The sequence below is a fragment of the Eumetopias jubatus genome, unplaced genomic scaffold (assembly GCF_037043125.1).
Source record: "Eumetopias jubatus isolate StellerSeaLion01/CBP00866 unplaced genomic scaffold, mEumJub1_p1.0 scaffold_8, whole genome shotgun sequence".
Lineage (NCBI taxonomy): Eukaryota > Metazoa > Chordata > Mammalia > Carnivora > Otariidae > Eumetopias > Eumetopias jubatus.
This window is the reverse complement of record NW_028274814.1, coordinates 49,375,959-49,396,839: the sequence shown is the minus strand read 5'-3', so window position 1 is coordinate 49,396,839 and position 20,881 is coordinate 49,375,959. Positions and strand designations below refer to the sequence as shown.

Below are 20,881 nucleotides of genomic sequence, written 5' to 3'. Positions count from 1 at the left end.
CAGAAAGCAATATTAATTTCCTAGAGTCACATGCATCCCTGGGGCAAAGCTGAAGATGCTTTAGTTAAAACTCAATCAGAAAATGCAATAAAATTCCTAGTTAAGAATCCTGTTCAGAATTACACCCCAGTTAAAAAAACAAAAAAACTAACCAGTCAGCAGGTGATTTTACAGATAATTGCATTATAGATCATTTTTGTTGCTTTTGACATTACATTAAGTGGCATATTTTTGCTATGTACTGTTTGCAGGTTTAACAACTGTGTCAGTTAATAACTCTGTGAGTGCCTACAAGGTGAGAGCAGTTAAACTGGACCGTGGAGTTGAGGTTGGGGAAAAGGGTGGTTTTTTTTCCTCCTTTAATTGGCTTCTCAGTGTATACTGCACAGGATACGCCCACAGATGCATTGGGAGGAGGTGGATGTAGGGGGAGGAGTGGATTTATGGAAGTTCATGGGGAAAACAACTTGGGCAAGGAGTTTCTGTGGAAGATTGTCAGGAAACTTCTTTGAGACAGATGTATGGATTAGAGAATGGTGAGAAGTCAGCATGCTTTGAAAGCGATGAGTAGAAACTCATATTGACCTCTGGATTCATTGTTGAGAAGAGTTGAAGCGCTGAATGGGATTTTAGTGATCATATAGTCAGTCTTCTTTCTTTGATAAATGAGGAGGCCCACTGTTCCAGAAATACTAGATGAATTCCACAACATCACCCAGCAGATGAATTTTGGGACCCGATCTGCCTCTATTTCAGGATAGCTTGAACTGATCTTTTGGCTCAGCTCTCTGATTTAAACTTTACAGGAGAAGTAATATGCTTCTTCTCTTCCTGAAGATCTCCAAAGATGAAGATTTTATAATTTTTCCTTTTTGTTTTTTAGAAGATTTTATTTATTTGAGAGAGAAAGAGAGAGCTAAAGAGCATGGGGGGCATTCAGAGGGAGAAGCAGACTCCCCACTGAGCAGGGAGCCTGATGTGGGACTTGATCCCGGGACTCCAGGATCATAACTGGAGCCGAAGGCAGTCTCCTGGGTGGCTGCCCCTTATAATCTTTCCTAATAATACATTTTTTTTAAATTAGAATTTAGAAGCTGAAGTTTTTAAAAATAGCAACTATAAGCCACTAATTTTATCACTTTTTTTTTTTTTACTAAAGTGCCACCAAAATATTTTGAAAACATGTCACAGAAGTTTTCTTAGGAGGATCATACTATTTACTGTTTAAAATGCGAGGCTCTTTATATTATTGCATTTAACCCTCATTAGGAGGTAGGTTGACCCTGAGTCGTTGTCACTTACCCAAAATTTTGTGACTGGGAAGTCATGTGCTCAGTGGCAGAAATCATCCTCAAACTCAAGCTGCTATTCTGGTTTTAAGTCCTATGTTTATGTAAGACCGGAAATACCCATCTTCTGGAAGATAGAACTCTCTGTAACAGGCTGTTATGAAGGACTGACAAATCACTGCTGAGATTTTCTTTCCCTGGTTTTCCTACAGCATGCTCTATACCAGCACTGCCCACTAGAAATGTAATGTAAGCCACATACTTAATTTAAAATGTTCCAGTAGTCTTATTAAAAAAGTAAAATGGAACAGGTGAAATTTTTTTTTTAAAGATTTATTTATTTGAGAGAGAGAGCACAGGAGAATGGAGGGGAGGGGCAGAGAAACTCAAGCAGACTCCACACTGAGCGCGGGGGCCCAATGTGGGGCTCGATCTCACGACCATGAGATCACAACCTGAGCTGAAACCAAGAGTGGATGCTGAACTGACTGTGCCACCCGGGCACCCCGATGAAATTAATTTTGATAACATTTTATTTATCACGGTATATCTAGCATTTCAGTGTACAATCAGTGTGGAAAAACTACTGCTATATTTTTTTGTACTAAGTCTTTAAAATCCGATGTATATTATAGTCACTGCACATTTCAGGTGCTCAATAGCCTCCTGTGGCTTCTGGCTACCATAGTGGACAGTGTAGGTTAATGCTTTAAACATGTATTCATTTTATTCCAGTTTCAAAGGCATGGCTCTTCTGTAAAAGACCATAAGAAGTCATGGTAGCAAAAAGGATACTCCCAGTTTCTTTTTCCTTCACGCTATACTTTTGTTTCTCACAGTCTGTTCTTTTATTTTCTAGTCTTGGTACGAGGGCTGGAACAGGAATGGCTGCTCATTGTACTAAAAATAGTTTGCTGATGCCCAGTTCACATCTGAACGGAGCAGGATTTGAGCAAGAATCTCTGATTACTATGTGAAAGACCAAAGTTCTTGATTGTTTTTCTGCCTTATCACTTAACATTTCCAATAGAGACTTTTGTTTCACACTGAAAGACATGAAGCAGATGATGGAACTACCTGTTGCCAGTAGTTCCTAAGCCGGAGCCGGGTCTGCAGTGAGGGCTGCTTCTTCCCTGAGGCGCTCCGGCCGCCCCTCCCTCCCTGTGTAAACAGTGTACTGTGGGCGAGCTCGCTGTTGCTCATTCGCTCTTTTAACAGGCACAAGGTTTTCTTGTGCTCCCTGGTCAGTCCACCTGCCCTGGGACAGCTGCCGTCTCTCTGGTTTTCTTGCCGGAGTCGCCTAGACACACAATACTGGGTTTCCATATGGTCTAGGAAGACAAAAGATCCAAGTTATCAGTAAAAATACACCCCACAGTATGCAAGTTGGTTAGACAAGGCCTGTTCATTCCACAGTGATGTGCAAAACAGGCTGACTGACAGTAGAACTCCCTCTGGCAAGGCAGCGTGGCTCTCGGTGGAGAGCCGGCCTCGGAGCTGGGCAGTCTTGTGTCCCAGGGCTCTGCCTGACCAGCCGCATCACGTTAGCCAAGTGGCCGAATCTGGGCTTCTTCACCTACAAACCGTAATGATTCCTGCCTTCTAGTGTTCATGTGAGGTTCAAATGAAGTGACGTGTGCCAAGCACCAAGGACAGTTCCTGGTCTGTAGGGACCCTGGTTACTGTCAGCAAGAGGCCAGCGTACAAGCTGCTAGGGTGAGTGCTGGATACAGTGGGTATGGTCGGTCGAGGAAGGCTGGATGGACGAAGTAGGACTTACGGTCAGTTTTGAAGGCAAAAGGAGTGGCAGATGCAAAATCATTATTGAATTGACTTCAGAAAGAAAAATTACAAATCCATTATCTAGAATTGTGATGTCTGTGGTGATATAATGTGATCGCTTTCCTCAGTCTAGCTGAACATGGGAAACTTGATCAAATAGAGCAGTTTTATGAAGGCTGTATATCAATCTGTGTCCCATATACTGCTCCACAGATTATAGAACCCATATTAGAAATTAGTCCAACTATAGGGCAAAGTTCATTTCACGGTTTAGGAGAGAGAAACTTTTAAAGGGAAAGAATTGTGAATGGAAATCATAAGTAATAATAAAGTAATAAAATAAATATTTGTTTTTTGACTAGAAAATGTCATTTTTGAAAGTTTTCTTAATCGTATATTGAAGCCAGATTCCATTTTTTAAATTCTTAATGGGCAGTCTCTTCTGCTTTGCAGATGAACCCTTTTTATACCCAGCCTGCTATATTCAGTGTGAGTGCCCTACTTAAGGCTAATGAGGAGAAGACAGTTTGAATTAGTGAAAAATGTACATGACTTGTTTGGGGGGGGGGCAGCTTTTTGAGACATAATTCATATACTGTATGATATATAAGCTATTTTTAATGAGATATAATTGACATAAAGTTTCAAGTGATGAAATGATGATTTGATATATAATACAAAATGATCACAATAAGTCTAGTTAACTTCTGTCACCACACATAGTTACAATTTTTTTTCTTGTGATGAGAACTCTTAGCAACTTTCAAATATACAATACAGAATTATGAACTACAGCCACTACGCTGTGGTGATTTATTTTATTACTGGAAGTTTGTCCCTTCTGACCACCTTCACCCACCCCCCCCATATGTTCTCTGTATCTGTGAGTAGATTAGATTCCTTTAGATTCCACATGTGATATCATATAGTATTTGTCTTTCTCTGACTTATTTCACTTGGCATAATGTCCTCAGGGTTCATCCATGTTGTCGCAGATGGTAAGATCTCATTCTTTTTTTATGGCTAACACTGCCTTGTGTACATATACCACATCTTTATCCGTTCATCAGTCGATGAGCCACTTAGGTTGCTTCTGTATCTTGACTACTATAAATAATGCTGCAGTGAACATGGGGGTGCATATATCTCTTCAAGTTAAGTGTTTTCATTTCCTGCAGATATATACTCAGAAGTGGACTTGTTGGATCATAGGGTAGTTTCATTTCTGATATTTTGAGGAACCTCCATACTGCTTAACATAGTATCTGTACCAATTTACATTCCCACAAGCTATTTTTAAAATAAGACAAGGTAAGGGAATTAATGTTTAATGAGGCTCTTATATTATGTGCCAGTTATTTTGTCCTCATATAGCTTTACAAAATAGACATCATTAGGTCTATTTTACAGGTGAGGAAACTAAAGCTGAGTGAGATTACATAGCCTATCCGAGATCATGCAGGTCATGAGTGGTAACGTGCTGGGTGGTGCTCTGGTTTTTCTGGGGCCAGGACCCGTAGACTTACTTATTGCTGCTGCATTGAGTCTGTCTGTGCTGCAGGAGGGGAGGCCGAGCATACAGGTACATGTGCTGCTAGAGAGGTGGATGTGGCTAGTGGGAATTTACACGAATTTGCTTCTGTTTCACATTTTTCAGTGTCACAGGAAACAAGATCATCCATCTACTGAGAGTGAAGATAAAGGGATACATAGAGCATTTGAAGAAAAAGGGAAATGGATGGAATGGCGTCTAGGAGAGAGGGAAAGTGAAGGGACTGGGGGAAGAAAGGGGTTGCTGAGGAGCATGAATTGGGGTGAATCTGAGCAGCACTGTTGAGCGTTTCTCCTGGCTGTGTTCAGCCGCATGGGCGGTACAGACGCAGACCAGGTGGAGAACTAGATTTACCCAGAGCTGCAGTCTGGCTGAGTGAGTGTGAAGAAGCCATAGTGGGACAGAGGAGGGTGGATGCAAGGAAGTGGTTTATGACTGACTGCAGAGTTTCACTTGAGCAAGGCAGGCAGACGACCTGAGGATGAAGGACAGAGACAAAAGGAGGTGGGATCAGCGATGGGGAGATCCTGGGGGACCGAAGGTTCCAAGAGTGGTGGTATGAGAGACAGCAAGCCGGAAGGAGAGGAGGAACAGTCCAGGAGTGGGGTGTGCAAGGTCGAGATTAGGGCTGGTTGCTGGTCGTTGGTAATGACCGAGACCAGACCGGGTCTCAGTGAGTGGTCAAGGCGAGAAGTTCAAAGAACTGAGAGGCCAAGGTGTTGGAAGGATATCTGAAGGCCAGAGAAGATTATTTTGTCAGTAGAAAGCATATGTTAACAGACTTAGCACAAAGTTGAGCTAAATATTAAACAGCATAACAAGTGTCCTCTGGAAGCTTACAGACTGTGATGTTTAATTATGGGACAAAGTAATATTCCCTTGTGTGTGTTTTATACAACATACTGAAAACGGAATGAATTCCATAAATATCTCTTTATAACATAGTAAGAAGTCATTGACATTCATCTGTGAATAAAAGCAATCATTATTCTGTAAAACAGACCCATTCTTCATAATTATAGTTCCATCCCGGTTCTAGTCAGAAACACTAAGATGCCCTCTCAGCCATGTATACGTTACATTTGTAAAAATAATCAGGAGAGCAAGTTAAGGTGTGTATAGCTACATGAAACTTCAGACCTCAGAGATTCACCGCCATCTCAACCCTGAGGCCCAACAGGTGCCGCCCACCTGTGGCGAGCAGGAGGCGCTTTGCTGAGGCTTGTCTACTTCTCCCACTGGAACAGGATGCTTACCAGGAGGCACTGTGTTTGTTCTCAGAGCTGTTTAGGCCAGTGGCCTTGTTATTATAATTGTGCACATTAATTAAAATATTACATACACCCATGAAATATGAATGAGGGAAGGAAGAGAGTTGTTTTTCTGTGACCTGAGGTAAATGTTTTGGGAAGATTCTGGAAAAACAAATTGCTTTATATTTTTTCTGTCTAAACTAGGGTAGAACTAGCAACTATAAAATACCCAGGGGTCATAATCCAGGATTCTGTACTGATGTTGTTCTACAAGTTTTGCTCTTCTTCAAAGAAATGGAAACTCTAAGTAGTAGATGCATTTGGTTGTGATTTGCTTAAGAACGGCAATCAGCTAACTCCTACCAAAAAAAAAACAAAGCATGGTCCTGCGTCGGAAATTAGTGAATTAATATATTTATTTGTTTTAAATTAAAATGTTTCGAGTGTATATGTATCATTTTTAATGATTTCCTCCTTTAACTGACTTTTTCACTGATGTAGTAACTGCCAATCCAGGTTATGTTTTGTGTTTAATTTAGTAGCCAAATCATATTTAAATTTTACATGGTAACATTTTAGGATTTTTTTGTTTGCCTCTTTGATTTCAAAATTGGCCATGTTTTATTTATCAAGTCCTATTTTATTACAAAAAGAATTTCGGGGAATAACCGATAATTGATTTAAGTAGTTTTTTTGCTGTAAAATTTTTATAAATCAAGTTATGTTTATCATTGAGATCATTTCCTTTTTTCTCATTTTGTGTTTAAATTATTTTACCATCACTCAGTTTTAATACATTAATGCCTTTTTCCCCTTTCCTCGTTTTGCCAGTTGTTTAAAAGTAAAGCTGCTGGGGCATCCGGCGGGCTCAGTCAGAAGAGCATGCGACTCTTATCTCAGGGTCATGAGTTCGAGCCCCACATTGGGTGTAGAGATTACTGCTCCCCCCCCCCAAAAAAAACCTTAAAAAAAAAACACAAAGCAACTCCTTAAATGCATCTATTATGGTACATTGTTTTATCAGTGAAAAATACTTTTTTGAGCTACAACAGCATTGTGAGCTTGGCTCATCGAAGGGCATCCTTCTCGTGTCTGCTGTGTCCAGCGTCAAGGGGTTGCTGCGCTGGGCGTGTGGCAGCTGTGAGCAGGAGGGCAGGGACTGGGCACGCCGGCTGCCTGTCCTCACCGTGCAGTGGTAGACGCCAATGTCAACGCGGCCTGGAGGTGGCTGCAGCGGCCAGGACAGTAAGGGAAAGCAGAGGGCAACATAAACACCTTGACTGCATCTCCTCACCTGTGTCCTGAGTTGCTGGCTCGGAAAGCCTCCTTGCAGAAGCTCATGGCCAGAGTGGTGTCCTTTTACTTTCTAATTTATTAGTGATAGTTGAAAAGGGCATAAAGAATGAAGTTAAACTTTATATTACTTCATTTAGTTAAAAAGGATGTGTGTATGTAGGCTAGTTACCTTGTTGGTCCATCTAACTTGCATGAGAGCATGGCAACTCAGGACAGATTCTGGAGACAAATGTACTTGGATTTGAATTTGACTCTATACCACTTGCTAGCTGTGTGACTTGGCAAACATGCAACCTCTCCAAACCTCAGTTTCCCCATTTTTTAAAAAGATTTTATTTTATTTATTTATTAGAGAGAGAAACAGCCTGAGAGAGGAGAGGGTCAGAGGGAGAAGCAGGCTCCCCGCTGAGCTGGGAGCCCGATGTGGGACTCAATCCCAGGACTCTGGGATCATGACCTGAGCTGAAGGCAGTCGCTTAACCAACTGATCCACCCAAGGTGCCCAGTTTCCCCATTTTTAAAATGAGGATAATAGGGCACCTGAGTGGCTCAGTTAGTTAAGCGATTGCCTTCGGCTCAGGTCATGATCCTGGGGGCCCCGCAACGGGCTCCCTCCTCAGCGGGGAGTCTGCCTCTCCCTCTGACCCTCCCCCCCTCTCATGCTGTGTCTCTCTCTCAAAAAAAAAAAACTTAAAATGAGGATAATAGTAGTACCCACGTCAGAGGGTGGTTGTACGAGGATTAAATGAGACCATCTATGTATTTATTGTTTTTAATTTTAATTCCAGTAGAGTTAAAAATGCAGTGTTTTCTATGACTTTCAGCTGTGCGCCGTAGTGACTCAGCACTTCCGTCCATCAGCCGGTGTGCTCATCACAGCAGGTGTACTTACTCCTTCATCTCCATCACCTGTTTCCCTCATCCCCCACCCACTCCCCTCTGGTAACCATCAGTGTGTGCTCTGGAGTTAAGAGTTTGTTTCTTTGTCTCTTTTTTTTCCCTTTGCTTGTTTGTTTCTTAGATTCCACATAGAGGTTGAAGTTGTATGGTATTTGTCTTTCTCTGACTTACATCACTTAGCATTACATGCTAAGCTGGCTCCTTCCATGTTGTTGCAAATGGCAAGATTTCATTCTTTTTTATGGCCAAATAGTATTCCAGTGTGTGTGTGTGTGTGTGTGTGTGTGTGTGTGTGTGTGTGTGTGTGTGTGTGTGTGTGTGTGTGTGTGTGTGTGTGTGTGTGTGTGTGTGTGTGTGTGTGTGTGTGTGTGTACACCACATCTTCTTTATCCATTCATCTATCCATGGACACTTGGGCTACTTCCATAATTTGGCTATTGTAAATAATGCTGCTATGACATAGGGATGCATGTATGCCTTTGAATTAGTGTTCTTGTATTATTTGGATAAATACCCAGTAGTGCAATTACTGGATCACAGCGTAGTTCTAGTTTTAACTTTTTGAGGAAACTCCATACTGTTTTCTAGACCGGTTGTCCCAGTTAGCATTCCCACCAACAGTGTAGGAGGGTTTCTTTTTCTCCACATCCTCGAGACACAGTCTATTTATATGTTCAGCCCAGTACTTGGAAATAGTAGGGATTCATTAACAGATATTATTCTGGTAGATATTATTTTATTAATATGTACTATGTACCATAATATTATTATATTACTAAGCCTCTAGCAAAGGTGCTCAGCAAATATTTTTTTATTGAATTTAGGTTCAGTGGCCATTTCTATAAACTGCAGGTTATGAGGCTACTTGTGAGAAGTATATTACTCTTTCTATGGGGAAATCAAGTTTGACAGTCATTATAGACTTGTAACACGTTTTGTCCTTAGTGAGAACTGCCTGTTATCTTCTGAAACTTCTAGGTCTTCATTACTGAATTGGGTGGAAAGCTACATAACTACCTCCCTTCACTTTTAATTTGTAGTCCTGTTGGTGGATAGGAGAAAGACCTATAAAATGATTCCTTTAAGGACCATTTCAAGAAAGGCCTGAAAGGCTCCTTAACTCCAGTGACCCGTTGTTGTGCTTACATGGGAGATACTGCGGTTGATCGAATGGTAGTAATCTCAGCGTGGAAAAACAAATGTGACCTTTGCTACATGTGCGAAAGTTGAAAAGTTGTAGTACACACCATGAAGAACTTCACAGCCTGATTGTGAACCTCCCAGAAGCACCTGAGAGCATGAGAAGACTGGGGCTCTGACACGGTGCCAGGGTCAGCGGGTCACTCCAGGAAACTCACGTGGTTCCCAGAGCTGTTGCTTGACATTATCTCCTAGTTGAGAGAGGGTTGCATACATGACTTGGATTTATTAAGTTTACCTTTTATGTAAAATGTATTTATTGTGCCAGATGTGGTAAACGAAGAGGTTTAGGGAATTGGCATATTTCAGGAGGGAAAATAGGAAGAAAATGACCAACTGTCTCTCAGGTAGTTGGAAAACATTTGTGGAGGAGGTACCATTCCAAGAAAGGGAATAAATGACCAGAGTTGCTTAAAAGAGATTTCAGGCTTAGAACATTTCGAACTAAAGGAAGTGGGGTTGTGTAGGCTTGCCTGGAAAATGGTAGACAGGCTGTCGGTTGAACAAACACGTATTGAGTACAACTAGGTACCTGGTGCTGAAGGTAGAAAAACAAGTGCGAATTAGTCCAAGATCTCACTACTTCACTACTTAATAGGAGAGACAAGAATTATCTGCTCATTACAACAGTGTGCTCAGTGAACAAAGTACTTTGGAAGGGCAGAGAATGGAATGGTGAGTTACGCATCAGTGGAAGGAGTTAAATTTGATAAAGTTAATTTCATCAAAGCTGGAAAAGTGGACGAGAGTGACCAGGAAGAGGAACAGGGCCTACGAAGCACAGGAGTGGTGTGAACGGCAGCAGGGAGGGGTGGGTGTGCGTGTGCCGTTGGGGGATTTGGACAAGAGCAGGCAGCGACACAATGACATTGACGTGTGGGCAGAGCACTTAGCCCATGTTTGGTTATAAGAAAGATTACTCTGGATTTTGTTCAGTATATGGTTTAGAGATGAAGCATCACAACTTCAAGAGCTCCCTGGTGGCTTTTTGTTGTTGTGGCTGCCCACTGACCAAGCAGTGACAGGGAACAGAGAGGAGAGGGCAGATGGGAGGGGGATGCCAAAAGGATCTGGCAACCATTTGGATGGGGGTCGTGAAGGAAGAGAAATGACACGATCGTGTTTTCTAGCTCAAGTGTCTGAGTAGATGGTATTACCATAAACCAACTTTGGATTACAGAGAGGAAACAGGACTTTGGGGCGCAGAGAGATACATTGTGTTGAATTTCTGACATTGTGAGTTTGAAGGGCCTGAGAAACATACAAACAGAGATATCCAATACCTAGTTGAAGAGACAGGTGGGAAATTAAAGAGAATGTATATTTAAAAGTTGTCAATGTGTAGAACGGATAATTAAAGCACAGGCAATAGATTCAGTCTTTTAAAGAGAGTATTCAGAGCCACGAGGCTGCCTAGGACTTTATCTTTGAGAACAACCGGCATGTTCCGTGGGAAGAAAATGTTTTTGTTGTGTGTGCCTACACTCTAAAGTCCTAGTAAGTAAACTGTCATGGTTTTATTTTGTGTTCTTCCACTTCTTTCTCAGTAAGGAAGATAACAGAGTTGATCATATTAATGATGCGTGATTTTCAAACATACTATTTTATTTTCAAGATTTACTTGAGAGAGAGGGGGGAGTGCACATGCATGCAAGACAGTTGGGGGAGGGGCAGCGGGAGAGACTCTCAAGCCGACTCCCTGCTGATCGTGGAGCCTAATACCAGGCTCGATCTCATGACCCTGAGATCATAACCTGAGCTGAAACCAAGAGTCAGATGCTCAACCTACTGAGCCACCCAGGTATCCTTTCAAGCATACTATTTTACGCAGCCTTTTTTTTTTTTTTTGCCCTTACAAACAATTCTGCTTTAAACTAAAGCCTCTAAATGTCCCTGTGCTAGGTTTTTGGATTTCACCGATTGAATTAACTCTGATTTCAAGGAAACTAGTAATTGTTATCATTAAACTTTACTCTTCCAAAATGATTGTGCTGGTATGTTAATCACTCTTTCCCTCCATAGGAGCTGATGCAGCAGAATGGGATTGGTTATGTGTTAAATGCCAGCAATACCTGTCCTAAGCCCGACTTTATCCCCGAGTCTCACTTCCTGCGAGTCCCTGTGAATGACAGCTTTTGTGAGAAGATTTTGCCATGGTTGGACAAATCAGTGGATTTCATTGGTAAGTAGCTCCAGTAGTATTACAGGTCGTCTGGGTTATAGTCTCCTGTGCAGGTGCACCCCTTACCTCCCTCCCTTTTTCTCTCTGGAGAGAAAAGGGGCCTATGTTCAGAGATTTCTTAAGTCTAGGAACAACACATGATGCTGCTTATCTTATTCAGTGGCTGAGGTGACGTGTGTGCCATGCTGTTCCTGAGGGACTGCCCTGTGACATTCCAGCTACCTTAACACTACCAAGGTTAAGCCTGATGGGATCTGTGATTGCATATTTGCAAGTGTTTGAAAATCATTTAAACTTCTGGGATTAAATTTCAGCCATTTTTTCAAATCCTATAAAAGACTTTTGGAAACCTTGGTGGCGTTCCTTAAACTGTTTTTACCTCCCTGCTATGTTCTCCCCAGAGAAAAGTCAAATCCTGTGAAAACACATCCCGTTACATTTAAAGTCTTTATGTCATGAGATTTGTAAGCCTCAGTCCACGTGCCAGTAATTTCAAGTAGTATGGGATCTAATAAAATTCCAACACACACACACACACACACACACACACCCCCCACACACCCCACACCACCCCCACCCCTCCAGTCATGTCCTTGGGATTGGTTGTGGCAGGCTCTAATCTGCCCTGTGCTGTGTTCTGCTTGCTGGCCAGTCAGTCCTGGAGCCTCCTGACTCCTAGCTGCAGGGGCTTGGTGACATTTTGGCGCCTCAGGATCAGGTCTTCTGTGGTAAACTGGTGATGTGTATTTGAAATGTAGTTTTAGTGGAAAGTGGCTGAACAGGGGAGATACGCTGTTCGCTCTTGAGCAGCATGATGAGCTTCACTCCTGATGTTCCATGTGAGAAGTGTTTGATGTTTTCTTCGTCTAGTCATACAAGCGTGTGCATTCTACCCCATAATTAATTACTCCAAATTTGTTACTGTAATTAAAAAAGAACTAGTTCCTTATAAAATGTGAAATTAAGTACATTAAGCCCTTCAACTATACCTTTTCATCTGTGAGAGGAATTTCTAGATAATGCTTTTGGGACTTTGAGTAATTCCAAAACAGTTCTCCCTTCTTTTTTCCTTCAAGATTCCAGATTGCCAAAAGTTTTCATCTTTAATTAGGATGCATTCTTTGAAACATCAGAAGATAAAAGGCTTTAGAGAAGATAATTCACATTATAATATTCACAAACAGAACTCCCAAATGAATCACCCCCACTGTTGTATTGCTAGGAAGTATTCAGTATATCATTCAGTTTTTGCCTCTTTAGAAGATAACACTTACAGTTAATGTTCCTATTGCATGTCCTGTCAATCCAAAGACATTTGGCTCTAGATTCAGCTAAAAGTGCAATTTCAGGATCTGTTTAGAAGAGAACTCATCATAATGTCTGAGCTTTAGGAGGATTAGCAGAAAAGAGAGAATATGAATAACTTTGCCCCAGCTTGCTTACTTCTCTCCTGAGAGATATTGGGGTCATCCTGCCACTTAATTCAGACAGAAGGAATTTACCGTGTTTCAGCTTGGTTAAGCACACCCAAATGCTATTTTGATTTATTAATATCTGAAATATTTATACTTCCCAGTATTTCACTTACTCATCCCTATTTACTAGGGTCACTCTTCCCCCCCCCCACCCCTCCAGGTAATTCAGGGCATCCAGCGGGGTCATGGTGGTTGCTGGCCTCTGCCGTGCTCTCCGCCGTGGTCCGTCCTGGCAGGGAGTGCAGGGGGAAGACTGCCCCCGTACCAGGGCTGAGTGACTTGCAGACTTGTGGGGGTTTTGTCTTTTTATTATTGAGATAAATTTCAAATAAGTTTCTGGGTTTGTTGGAAGGACTCAAGTGTTCCTGGAGTTTTGTCTTTATTTTTAGTTCACACGGGCAGCAGTGAGCTGGGGTTGCCTGGGACTGTGGGACACTCTCGAGGTGCCTGGTCCCGGCTGGCTGCCCCTCTCGCCCTCTCCCTCCTCACCCTACCCTCGGCTCCTGCCCCGCCTCTTGGGTTTGCGCGTAGGCCACACGGGGGTGACTCAGGGCATGTACTTTGGAGCCAAACTGTATTTGGGCCCTGCCTTCCTTGGTTACTAGTTAAGTGATTTGGGGTAAGTTTCTCTGTTTCCTGACCTGGAAACTGAAGTGTGTATACTTTAGAGGGATATTGTGAGGATTAAAATAGATAACGGATGGAGAATACCTTGCAAAGTGCCTAACTCATAATTGGCTCTTACTAAATAGTAGTTTTACAAATGATCATCTGAGAAGTTCTTTTGGTTTTCCTTAGAGCTGCCCTCAGTGAGTTCAATTATTGCTTCTTTATTTTTGGCCTTTATAATGTCTCATCCTCATTGGCTCCCCCTTACGTTTTTCGTTTGTTACCCTCTCTGCCCTTTTTTGTCCTAGATTTTTATTCCTGAACTGCTGTAGTGACAGCCTGCCTTTCTTCTTTCCGCTTGTCACCGTCAGTGCTTTTGCTGTTCCCTGTTCAGCAGCCTGCGGTCCTTAGCCTAACGTTCCCAGACCCTGCAGCACCTGCTCCCCACCTTTGACACCTCCTTTCTGGTAACCCCCCTGCCCCACGACACGTGTGCCACAGCCACCTGTTGGGTCCCCCTGCACGGCCGCCTCGCACACCTTTCCCTTCTCTCTGCCAGGTCCCTGGGCATGTGACCTCCGTTGCTTTAAGACTCCCTTTAGCACTCATTTCTCCCAAGAGCAGAACCCCAATCCAGTGTAATACTTTTTTTTTTTTTTTTTTTTTTAAGATTGATTTTGGAGAGAGTTTGCACAGGGTGGGGAGGGGTGTGGTTTTGGAGAGAGCTTGCACGGGGTGGGGAGGGGTGTGGCAGAGGGAGAGAGAGAATCCCAGGTAGACTCCCCACCGAGCGCTGAGCCTACGGGGCTTGATCCCTCAACCCTGAGATCATGACCTGAGCTGAAATCAAGACTGAGCCACCCGGGTGCCCCTCAGTTAGATTTCTAAAATACATCCTCAAATGTGTCGTGATTGTAAGAGCAACGTAAGTACAATGCAGAATATTCGAAAAAGAGCTATAACCTCAACATCCTAACACATCTGTTATCATCATTGTTTTATTTCCTTCCAACCCTTTTCACATTTTTTATAAAGATTGCTTTTTAAAGGTATGTATTAGTCAGCCAGCCAGTATTTACTGGGTGCATAATATATGCCCAGTGTGAAGCCCTCTGAGGTAGAAGCAAGATCCTCTGAAGTCCTTATTATAGTCTTGTTTTGAGATAACTATTTTAAATAATTGAGAGAATATTGTCAACATTTAAAAAAAATTTGAGGGGCGCCTGGGTGGCTCAGTCATTCAGCATCTGACTCTTGATTTCGGCTCAGGTCATGATCTCAGGGTCATGGGATGGAGCCCCTCAGGCTCTGTGCTGGGCATGGAGCCTGCTTAAGGTTCTCTCTCTCCTTCTCCCCCACCCCACCTCCCCTCCAACTCCCCACTGCTCCACCCCCCCACTTGAGTGCACACATACTCTCTAACTAAAAAATAAAGTTTAAAAAATTGAAACCCAGCCTACTTCCAGTAAGAATTTAAAGCAGCTTACAGTATGAGACTGGGATCAAAAGATACACACATTACACACATACACATTAAAACAGGTTCAAGGGGCAAGAACCAAGTAATATGGGGCTAGAAAAGGTACAGTAAAATCTGAATTACAGTTACCTATTGAAATTGAGTAAAAAATCTCAGCTTTGAGCTTCTTAGCAGCCTAGGCAAAAGGGGAAATACTAAGATTAGTATAGGCTGACGACTGTGTAGTTGAGAAAAGGAAGAGCATGGTACGGGCCCAGGAAGGCATGGGACTTTATGTACATGGGTTTATATATTATCATGTTGTATAGTATATATTTCTTTGTTTCAAGAAGAATTTATATGCATTTGTTACTATTTCATTGTGTTTGACTTCACTATCTAGAGGAAAGTTGATTATTCATATACTATCCAAAAGTCCTGTGTGTTTTTTTATAATGAATAATAAATCATATACATTAGGAATTTGTAATACTTATAACAGAAGCGGTGAGACTGGCGTGGTCTCGTATTATTATTCAACTGCCAGAGCAGATTCCCAGGATATCTGTTAATTACAGGAACTGTAATATAAGGTCTGGTAACTTTTGCTGGTGTCAGCTAAAACAAGAGTGAAAAGGGAAGAATTGAGCCCCGTGGCAGTGGCTCACCGGTAAGCACGCATGTCATTGTTCAGAACGGAGGCGGTCCTGGTACTGGCTAAAATGTTAGTAGCTTCCAGGTGGCGTGGGGCAACTTACTCCTACAAGTAGCTTGTAAAGCCCCTCGACAGGGAAAGACGGCAGCACTGTTGGGTTGAATGTTGTTGGTTCTAACAAAGTGTTCAAAAGTCCTACCATGTTGTGTGGAATAGACTTGATGCAGTCAGGAACTCCTGGATATCCAGGAAAGGTTCAAGTTCCCTTGGTCCTTGCTAACCTGAGCTTCTAAACCTGATTCATAGCATATACGTGGTTTTCTTCTTAAATTTAGCAAATAAAGTCGATCCACTTTATGACATACAGAAAATCTAAACATAAACAGGAAACTATAGGAAGATAGGTTCTGTGAGTCAGCATTTTAAAAGTAGCTTGACCTGGCATCTCTTGCTTGCTGATGCGATACGGTGATGAAGTCCACCCTCCTGCTTTTTCAATTAATGTATGTCACATATGTTTGAAATGAGAAAATTTTTTAAAAATTTCATACCTCCTATATGTAGCAAATCATTATACTGAAATACAATGTTACATGTCAGTTATATCTCAAAACTGAAAATTCTGTCTCTAAACTGGAAAAAAAGTTTACTATCTCTTGCTAACTAGAAAAAAGTTGAAGTGTCAGACAACATGGGTAAACAAAATATTAGCTACATCTTCGGATTTGAGAGGTTATTTTCTTTACACTTCTCTGTATTCTGCAATTTTCCACACTAAACAAGTAGAATCATGTCATCATAATGTAGGATTTATACCCAGGGAAAGTTATTAAAATAAAAAAATGTAAAAAAACCATTGGGAAATGTACTAAGAAGCGAGCTTGAGTTAGGGAGTCATTGCTGACTAACACGTCTGGCCCTTCATTGTCCTGAATGTAAATGATGGGGAAGTCATCTTCCTTTATCTCCCTAAAAAACTATTGAAAGGAACAGTATATAAGTAGATGAGATTTACTTTGAGTTATCGGATGAAAGGAAGTACATGACTGCAAGATCTCACTGTTGACCACGGTTGTTCTTAGTGACCCTTCTTGAATTTGACTCCCTCAGAGAAAGCCAAGGCCTCCAACGGGCGTGTCCTGGTGCACTGCTTAGCGGGCATCTCTCGCTCAGCCACCATCGCCATCGCCTACATCATGAAGAGGATGGACATGTCCTTAGACGAAGCTTACAGGTGAGGGCCAGCACGCATCTTGTGTGACGGGCTTTTCATTTGACCTGAAGCGTGAAGGGTGAGGAGGGCAGGTACCCAATTAAAGCAAATCAGGACTGTTCTAGTGACATGCCTTACAGGTGACTGGATTTTTAAATGGTTTTTCAAAGACCAGAGAAGAATGCACTTTTGTAAGTTAGCATGAATTCCACCCAAACATGTGTCAGATTCCTCCTCAGCTACTTTTTAATTTTCATGAACACCAAATCTGAACAGATCACCATCCTGCTAAGTAAGTTTATATCTTTTCCTAGTTGGGGGAGTACATATGAGGAAAAAATCTCCAGCAGAATACCCATTACAGAGTTCCTCCTTCTGCTTTGTGCTTTGTGCTTTGTGCCTCTGTCACTGTGAGGAAAAGCCGAGAGCAAATAACTGTCAAAATCTGTTCACTGAGTAAAATGTCCTACATTCTAGAGTTGCCCAGATTCTGCATTTTGGCTGGATTGCTCCCCCCACCCTTGGGCCAAGTGGAGGGCAGGCAGGTGGCAAGCATGCACAGGATCGGAGTTTGTGCAGTGGGTGAAATCGGAGGCCCCTGCGTGCTTAGTGGGTAGAGGTGGGTAGTTTCCGTGTGATAAAGAGCCAGTACATACAGATGCAGGAAGCAGGCCTGTTGTAACAGTTGGACTTTTTTCTCAAATTGGAAGATCTGGAAAGAAAGGAGCTACCTGAGCAGCTTCTCATTCAAGGAGTGAGCCTGGAGAAGGGTCCTGCCTTGGTCTGCATCAGTTCCCTTGTCCCCCAATCAGGCTTTTCTCCCTACAGGTCTTCTGACACCATGTAGAAACCGGAAGGAAAGGCACTCTTCTGTCATGTTACCAAGTTTTATTATGCGGACCCTACGTTTATACTTGTTATGGTGGGGCCAGTTGTTTCTGGCTTCGTTACTTTGCTTTAGGTTACTTGATTTCCAAGGAGTTTGTGATTTTTTTCCTTCCATATTCAAATGCAAATCTTCAGTGTAGTTGCACTCCTGCATCTTCTGAGGAGTGTCCATGAGGGTCAGGAGCCACTGAAGGATTTGTCTACTATCTCTGAGAGTCTGTGTTTCCACAATTAAACATAAAAGCTATTTATTACTAGTTTTTACCCCTTGATGATTCTTTTTTACACAGTGTTTACAAAAATGGACCCAGACATTAGGCCTGGTTTTGAATTCCAGCTGTGTGATTTTGGCCAAGTCATTTAAGTAAGGACTTTGTGTCCCTTATATGATGGGGGTAATCCACCTACCTGACACGGGGTAGGTTTGGGGGACTGAATGAGATAATACTCTGTCTAATGCGTTAGCCCAGTGCTTAGCACACTCAGGCCACCTGATAGCTGATGACTCTGTCATTTGAAGACAAAGAGAAGGAACTCGAGTGTGTGCTTTGATGCTCTGGTCATCTGATAACCGCTTTTCTGGTCATTAATTAAAACATGAAATGTTCTGAGGAAGTGACTGTGGGGACTTTGAGAGGCACGACACTGGGAAAGCTGTGGAGAGCGGCCGTTACCCTGTACATCTGACGGTGGCACCAGCGCTGGGGGGGTGGGGGCTGAGGCCCCAGGGGTGAGCACAGAATCCTCGATTGCCAGTTGCGTTGGAAACTCTGGGTCCTTGAAAATAAGAAGGCTAAAACTAGAGCTTTGGGGGCCTGGCCCCTCTCTTTCTGGCATGCTCCAGGGACATGTTGTATGTCTCCCTGAGCTTTCATACCAGTCATCTTCCATGGGTATTTACAGGAGGCTCTAATAATTCCCTATCTTATTTATTCACTTAATATTTCTATTTTCTAGCTGTTTTTAAGATAAAGCGTAGTTGCAGAAGTCAAGATTTTTGTGTCTTTCCTCTCTTCATAGATTTGTGAAAGAAAAAAGGCCTACCATCTCTCCAAACTTCAATTTTCTGGGCCAACTCCTGGACTACGAGAAGAAGATTAAGAACCCGACTGGCGCATCAGGGCCAAAGAGCAAACTCAAGCTGCTGCACCTGGAGAAGCCAAACGAACCTGGCCCCGTGGTCTCCGAGGGTGGACAGAAAAGTGCGATGTGCCTCGGTCCACCCTGGGCCAACTCTGCTACCTCAGAGGCGGCAGGGCAAGGGCCCGCGCCCCCGGCCAGCGCGCCCAGCACGCAGCCCTCGCTGGTGGAGGACGGGCCGCTGGTCCAGGCACTCAGCGGGCTCCACCTGCCCTCGGGCAAGCTCGAAGACAGCAGTAAGCTCAAGCGCTCCTTCTCTCTGGACATCAAATCCGTCTCGTACTCAGGCAGCGTGGCGGCCTCCTTGCATGGTTTCTCCTCCTCAGAAGACACTCTGGAATACTACAAACCTTCCACAACTCTGGAGGGGACCGGCAAGCTCTGCCAGTTCTCCCCGGTTGAGGAAGTATCGGAGCAGAGCCCGGAAAGCAGCCCAGGTAAGGAGGAAGCCAACGTCCCCAAGAAGCCTCAGCCAGCCAGGCCTTCCGACGGCCAGGGCAAGCGAGTGCACTCAGTTCGACCCGGCGTCAGCGGGACCGGCCCCCGGCCCCTCTGCTCGCCGCTGCACCGGAGCGGGAGCGTGGAGGACAACTGCCGTCCCAGCTTCTTTCTTGGCCTGGCCACCAGCCAGCAACCCCTCGCCAAGTCTGCCGCCGGCCTGGGCCTCAAGGGCTGGCACTCGGATATCTTGGCTCCCCAGACCTCTGCCCCTTCCTTGACCAACAGTTGGTATTTTGCCACGGAGCCCTCTCACTTCTACTCGGCCTCGGCCGTCTACGGGGGCAGCGCCAGCTACTCGGCCTACAGCTGCAGCCAGCTGCCCACCTGCGGCGACCAGGGCTACTCCGTGCGCAGGCGGCAGAAGCCAAGTGACCGAGCCGACTCCCGGCGGAGCTGGCACGAAGAGAGCCCCTTCGAAAAGCAGTTCAAACGCAGAAGCTGCCAGATGGAATTTGGCGAGAGCATCATGTCAGAGAACAGGTCGCGGGAAGAACTGGGCAAAGTGGGCAGCCAGTCCAGCTTTTCAGGCAGCATGGAAATCATTGAGGTCTCCTGAGGAGGAAGACACTTGGGACTTCTATGGACAATATTTCTCTTGTTCAGAAAAAAAAATTCCCTGTAAATCTGAAATATATATATGTACATACATATATATTTTTGGAAAAAGGAGCTATGGTGTAAAAGCAAAAGATGGATCAACACAGCTGTTCTCTCACCGTCTGCACTTGAGAGATCAGCTACTCTTTCTCAACAAGAGTGGAAGGGCAGATGCTAGATTTCCTCCTAGACAGATGAAAAATTGTACGCAGCGCATTGCACATCCTCTCGTTCTTACTGAATCCAGTTTGATTTGGTGTTGGAGGACAAAATATCCTCCCGTTTTTGTGTTGTGCTACAGGAGATCTGGAGTACTAGTCTCTGTCCGGCCCCTTCCGTAGTGCACCTTAGCGCTGAGACTGAGCCAGCTCGTGGGTTGGGCAGGTAGACCCCATCAGGGACAGAACCTCATGGTAAATGCAAGAGAAACGATCCCATCCAAAGCGGATTCGCACCTCCAGGCTCACGTGGCAGCCGAGCACTGCGAGCCGCATTCTGCTGCACAGACCGTTAGGGGCCTTGCCAAGGTCAACTTCAGAGCAAACCCAGTACCTCAGACTGAAAGTCGGGGCTTTCACCACTACCAAGTCTGGTAGCCTGTCTTCTAGGCATTGTGAATAGGTAGGTAGCTAATCACACTTTGCAGACCAGTTCAGACTGTCTCTGCACAAATTTCCAGGTGGGCCTGGATGGAGGTAGTTTTTTCTTCTCGGCTTGAAGAAGAGAAGGGAAACCATCTAGGAGTCAATTGGACGGCCAGAGATCTGGCCGCAAGATGATTTAAGGTGGGTCGGGAGGCTAAACAAATCTGTCTACCTCCCGCCATGTAAATCAAAGAATTGTTTCAAATGGGCTTGTTAATCCTTTAAATAAAGATGAACTTGGTTGAA

At 43.7% G+C, this 20,881-nt stretch overlaps 1 protein-coding gene across 8 annotated transcripts in view; it reads left to right on the top strand.

Moving 5' to 3' along the window:
• Positions 1-20,881, top strand: part of DUSP16 (dual specificity phosphatase 16) — a 77,650-nt gene extending 56,769 nt beyond the window's left edge. For all 8 annotated transcript variants that reach the window (XM_028119697.2, XM_028119695.2, XM_028119690.2 and 5 more), the window contains 3 exons: positions 11,295-11,454; positions 16,763-16,886; positions 18,774-20,881. In XM_028119697.2, coding sequence (XP_027975498.2) covers positions 11,295-11,454; positions 16,763-16,886; positions 18,774-19,950 — 1,461 coding nt within the window. In that variant the 3' untranslated portion in view covers positions 19,951-20,881. The remainder of the gene's footprint in view (positions 1-11,294; positions 11,455-16,762; positions 16,887-18,773) is intronic.